The 2,664-nt window shown below is 37.5% G+C and overlaps 1 protein-coding gene across 1 annotated transcript; it reads left to right on the top strand.

Annotated features, from left to right (window-relative positions):
* The first annotated feature begins 1,493 nt into the window (after window positions 1-1,493).
* LOC101658645 (olfactory receptor 6C65) lies at window positions 1,494-2,432 on the top strand. Its single transcript, XM_004717837.2, has one exon. It carries the CDS (start codon window positions 1,494-1,496, stop codon window positions 2,430-2,432), a length of 939 nt encoding a protein of 312 aa, XP_004717894.2.
* Window positions 2,433-2,664: the final 232 nt, after the last annotated feature.

Below are 2,664 nucleotides of genomic sequence, written 5' to 3'. Positions count from 1 at the left end.
TCTGACTTAAGCATTAACTTTCTCAAATAATATATTTACCCTTAGTGAGAATCATCTGATTTTATTCTTAATTTATATGTGGTCTTGTTTATTAGTAATGACTGACATTGTGTGGTTTCAACTTTAGTCAGAGAAGTATTAACAGGGCTTATTTTTTATAAAGGTGAGAGTAGATGGATTTAAATAAATTTACCACATATGTAGTATTCAATGTTTGTGCTGCCTTGAGCAGGAAGCAAGAATCATGAAGGAAAATATTGCAGTATGACTCAAGAATATGTTTTCCAAAGGAAAAATTAGCATTTAGGTGTTTAATGAACATTAAGATTTTAAAGATACTATCTGTTTCAACAATTTGCTTTATCTTTCCCAAAACACAATGAATTCAACTAATTACTCATTAGTATTACATATTTTTAACTATAGAACGCAACTTTCTGTATAGCAGGGAGTTACTAAATGAAAAAGATGAATTAAAAACCAGATGGATAACGTCTCCTTTGTCACATGGTTTTTAGTGGACACAGGACCATCGCAGGGTGTGTTATGGGGAAGTTTTAAAGAGTTGATATCCTAGTTTCAGACTTCTAGCCTCCCAACTTTTAAGAAAATACATTTATTTTTGTTAATGCCATCCACCAGATAACTACGAAGTTGATACAGGAAGAGTAAGGTGTTGCACCTAAAATGTGGGAACAAATGAGGAATTGGGTAATGGGTAGAGATTTAAGGTGTCTGATAATAAAAGTCTAGGTTTTAATGAATGCACTGTTGTTAGAAGTATGAATACCAAAGGCAATTCAGGTGAGGGTTCAGAAGGAAGTGAGGATAATTATAGAGAAAGTCTCTACCATGATCGGAATGCACATGGCACCACCACGAGCAGTGTCTGCTATAGTAAGGAGACAAGGCTATTGTGGGGTAGATCTTTACTCGATGTCTTTTAAGATATAATAGGGTTTGAACCAAACGCTAGGAAGCAGAGGCAGGGAAAGAGAGGGGCTAAGTTAAGAAGAGACAAGGATCCCCATCAGCGTTCACAAGTAGAGAAAGCCTTCCCCTAGAGGCCAACCTGAATTTAGACTCCAAGCCTCTAAACGGTGAGAAAATGTGGTTTTGTCTGTGTAGCCATCCACTTGGGATATTTATGTCATAGAAGCACGAAATAATGAAGATAACTTCTAAATAAAATTCGGATCCAACTTTGAAACTCTGATAAATAGTTATTTTGTCTCTCTTGTTAAATGCATGTGTTCAAGAAGGAAAAGCAGTGTTTTGAAACTGATTGTGGTAGCAATTGCACAATACTGCTTGATGGGATTTAACGATGGAATGATATGTTATCTGTATTAGCTCCCAATAAAATAGCATTGAAAAAAGTTGCATTTTGATAAGTTTTCTTTTAAAAGCACAACATGTATTTGAAATCCTTTCAGGAGTTCACATTCATTCATATTTTTACCCACAGATCTATCAGAATGCCGAGATTAGCCATGACAAACGGGACGTCGATTAGAGAATTCCTTCTGCTGGGACTTACAGATGACCCAGCGTTAAAAGCTGTGATATTCTTTTTTATGCTGTTCACATACTTATTGAGTGTAAGTGGAAACATGACCATCATAACGCTAACACTGTCAAGTGTTTCTTTGAAGAGTCCCATGTATTTCTTCCTCAGGAATTTCTCTTTCTTAGAAATTTCATTCACAACAGTATGTGTTCCTCGGTTTCTTATTAGCATTGCTACAGGAGACACAACCATTTCCTATAATGCTTGTATGGCACAAGTGTTTTTTTTAATCCTGCTGGGTGCAACAGAGTTTTTCCTACTGGCTGTCATGTCCTATGACCGCTATGTAGCTATCTGTAAACCCCTGCATTATACAACTATCATGAGCAACAAAGTCTGCAATCAGCTTGTCATTGGGTCCTGGCTGGCTGGATTTCTTGTTATTTTCCCCCCTGTTATTATGGGCCTCCAACTGGATTTCTGTGATTCCAATGTTATTGACCACTTCACCTGTGACTCTTCTCCTATGTTGCTGATTTCTTGCACAGACACAAAGTTTCTAGAACTTATGGCATTTTTCTTAGCTGTGTTCACACTCATGGTAACTTTGACCTTGGTGATTCTTTCCTACACACTTATCCTTAGAACGATCCTGAAGATCCCATCTGCCCAGCAAAGGAAAAAGGCCTTTTCCACGTGTTCTTCCCATATGATTGTGGTTTCCATTTCTTACGGGAGTTGTATTTTCATGTATGTAAAAACATCAGCAAAAGAGGGTGTGGCTTTGAGCAAAGGTGTAGCAGTGCTTAATACCTCCGTTGCTCCCATGTTAAATCCTTTCATATATACCTTAAGGAACCAACAGGTGAAACAAGCCCTTAAAGACTTAATCAAGAAAGCATTATTATCTAAGAACTATTAAACACTTATCATGGAGTTGGCTCCAAATCACAGCAAACTTACCAGAGCAGAAATACCCTATGAGTTCCCAAGGCTGTGAATTTTATGAAAGCAGATTTACATCTCTCTCCAGTGCAGCAGATAGTGGGTTAGGATCACTTAGTTTTTGCAACTACTCAATTTGACACTGAAAGGGTGAAATGGTGCCACCAGGGCTCCATAAACAAGGAATAAATACGATACAGCCTGCAGCG

This window comes from Echinops telfairi, unplaced genomic scaffold (assembly GCF_000313985.2).
Source record: "Echinops telfairi isolate 266 unplaced genomic scaffold, ASM31398v2 ScPeMD7_7404;HRSCAF=8442, whole genome shotgun sequence".
Classification (NCBI taxonomy): domain Eukaryota; kingdom Metazoa; phylum Chordata; class Mammalia; order Afrosoricida; family Tenrecidae; genus Echinops; species Echinops telfairi.
This window is presented reverse-complemented; position numbering and strand designations above follow the sequence as displayed.